Source organism: Montipora capricornis, chromosome 2 (genome assembly GCF_036669925.1).
Source record: "Montipora capricornis isolate CH-2021 chromosome 2, ASM3666992v2, whole genome shotgun sequence".
NCBI classification, from domain to species: domain Eukaryota; kingdom Metazoa; phylum Cnidaria; class Anthozoa; order Scleractinia; family Acroporidae; genus Montipora; species Montipora capricornis.
Genome location: NC_090884.1, coordinates 38527731 through 38530230, shown reverse-complemented (window position 1 = coordinate 38530230; position 2500 = coordinate 38527731). Strand labels below are relative to the sequence as shown.

At 41.8% G+C, this 2500-nt stretch overlaps 1 protein-coding gene across 1 annotated transcript in view; it reads right to left on the bottom strand.

Annotated features, from left to right (window-relative positions):
- Positions 1-2500, bottom strand: part of LOC138021018 (E3 ubiquitin-protein ligase rnf213-alpha-like) — a 134709-nt gene that overhangs the window by 14005 nt on the left and 118204 nt on the right. The window contains exons 73-77 of the mRNA XM_068867902.1: positions 2364-2500; positions 1540-1640; positions 1390-1447; positions 594-793; positions 39-180 (exon numbers count right to left, since the gene is read on the bottom strand). The exon at positions 2364-2500 is cut by the window's right edge and continues 38 nt beyond it. Coding sequence (XP_068724003.1) covers positions 39-180; positions 594-793; positions 1390-1447; positions 1540-1640; positions 2364-2500 — 638 coding nt within the window. The remainder of the gene's footprint in view (positions 1-38; positions 181-593; positions 794-1389; positions 1448-1539; positions 1641-2363) is intronic.

Below are 2500 nucleotides of genomic sequence, written 5' to 3'. Positions count from 1 at the left end.
AATTCCCACATCTGTGATGAGCACGTTATCGGACTTACTGGAAGGAATCTTTTTGAGAAAATCTCGTATCCTGATGTTCTCTGCCTCTGTTCTGTCGATTCGGCGATGAAATTTGTCCATGAGAAGACGCTGTAATTTCACAATATCAGGCAGGAAGCGAAGCGCACGAAGTTTGTGTTCCTAAAGATGAATTCCAAAAGAGTAAAGTGACATGAACAGTGCTTGGTAAATGCTTTTTATTTTCCCCTTACTAAAATTGGTTCCACTGAGATAATTATTTTGGAAAAGTTAGTTAGTTCTAAGTTCGATTATCGAAGAAAATTCTTTAAGTTCGTCAATTTTTTCCATTTTGAGTATGGTTGCTTGACATGCGCTCCGCAAAATTGGACGCTGTTCTTCGAGAAGAATCTTCACTTTGAGAGCAATTTTGTGATTTACCCGCCTTCATAATGACTGCCTAGAGTAAGATGCCTGGAAAGAGAAGAATAATAACTTTTACGGCCGACCAAAAAAATCGAAAACGGACTTTTTTAAGCAAAGCAGCAGTTGTATAACCTCTGGAGGCTGCGTCTGTGCTGCGGTGGTTAGTTTACCTGTCGCAAAAACTCTGCTAAGACTTTGTTCTTGTCAGCACCGGTGGAGAGAACTTCTTGCTGAAAGGTGTGCGAGAAGTGGTCTAGGGTGACTTGAGTCCGGTATCTCCATAGGGCTGGACAGGAAGGTGATATGCCGCTGGTGAGAGTATCCGGAGGAACATTTACTTCATAGAGTTGCCGCATCAAGGGATTGTTGCCTAGAAAAAAATGTTCACGTACTGAAGCATGAAGAAGCACGTTAATCGTTGTTTACGCAAGTAAAGAGCCATTCTCGTCACCAGAGCCTTGGATCGACCCAAGGCTCTGGGAAACTCTATCAAGGAGAGAATGCGCCGTGGGGTTCTTGTAGCCAAAAATTGGCTATTTGAACCTTACGGCGCCTGCTCACTCCTCGTGCTAACATGAATGCACCAATTAGAGACGCTTTTGATTGTTCTTCATGAAAACCAATGAAAAGACAGTTTGTTTCAGGGTTCCCCAGAGCTCTTCTCTCCCTCAGTCAAGAGAAGAGCTCTGGGGTCGAGATTGGTAAAGAGCTTAAGAAACAACACAAGCGAAAACGCCACAAAAGGTTACTGAGCAAAAACAACGAGTTCAAACGTTCGTTTTACATTTTGCCCATCACCGCATATGTGCAAATGTGCATGTGTTAGTGTTGAAATACGAGACAAGGTGCAAGCGCTAAATAGCGTTTTATTTTAAACATGGCATCTGACAGCCGTTTTGAAAGCTTCCACTGACTGCGTATTGTCGTTAGATCAACTTTCGACATGAATGTAAACATACCACTTACCAAGTCGATTGTCGCCAACTAGCAGCTCCAAGCAATATTGAATACCTTCTTCGAGATTCTGAAACAAAGTATGTCGAGACTATCAAACTCTTCAATATTTGCAAAACAATTAAAAAGAGGAAAAGAAAACAAAAGACAAGGGAGATCTACCGTCATCGTAGGAGTCAGAATACTGGTGTTGAACGCTGTTTCCCAATCCCTCCGGGACTCCTTAGACGTCAGATTAGGCGCGACAACCATGGCTTGTTGTTCTGGAAAAATCGGAATCATTTAAAATGCAAATTCTCAAGATACAAAAAAACATATGATGACCAAAAAAGAATCTAAGTCGTAGATGGAATTTGAATCCATGCCCCTCCAAGATCTAGCTAGATGCCTCAACACACTGAGCTACTGGAGACTGTAGTGAAGGAAGAACATCTATGGCCTTTGAAAAGACCTACGTCAGGCAGTTACGTAGTCAGTCAAATCAACACAATTATGGCTCATACACGCATCAAACAGTCAAACTCAGCTTCAGAGATAAGAGCCACTCTCCGACTTTGCAAACTGTGAGAAATACATCAACTATGAAAGACACAAAGAATATCTGACAGCCAAAGGAAACTCAGAAAAAATCTGAGTGGCAGATGGGATTTGAACCAAAAACTCTCCAAGATCTAGCTGGATGTTCTAACCGCTGGCGCCTCTACGAAGAGCAAAGGTTATCTGTGAGCTCTCACGCGCGCGTCACTGATAACCGCTGTAAAGGTTAACACAAATTGTTAAACTAAGTTACAGTCAAGAGAAAGCAAAAGAGTGAGGTACGGGATTGCGGAAAATTAATTCACTTTTTAAAGGAACGAGGAATGATATAATAAGCCATCATGGGTTATGAGCCATTATACCATGATCTACAAACACGGCAAAAAAAAACAAACAAAAAAAAAAATGTTACTGGCAAAAGTTTTTTTTTGCAATAATTGGCAACTTACGATCTGAGACATGCGCAGTCATATATGCAAGGACCATGTGGATGCACAGGATTGTATCGTCCACACTCCTCCCCAGGCTCTTAGCAAAAAGTTCCAAATCCATTTGCAGGTGATCCCACAAAAAGCGTGCCAATGCT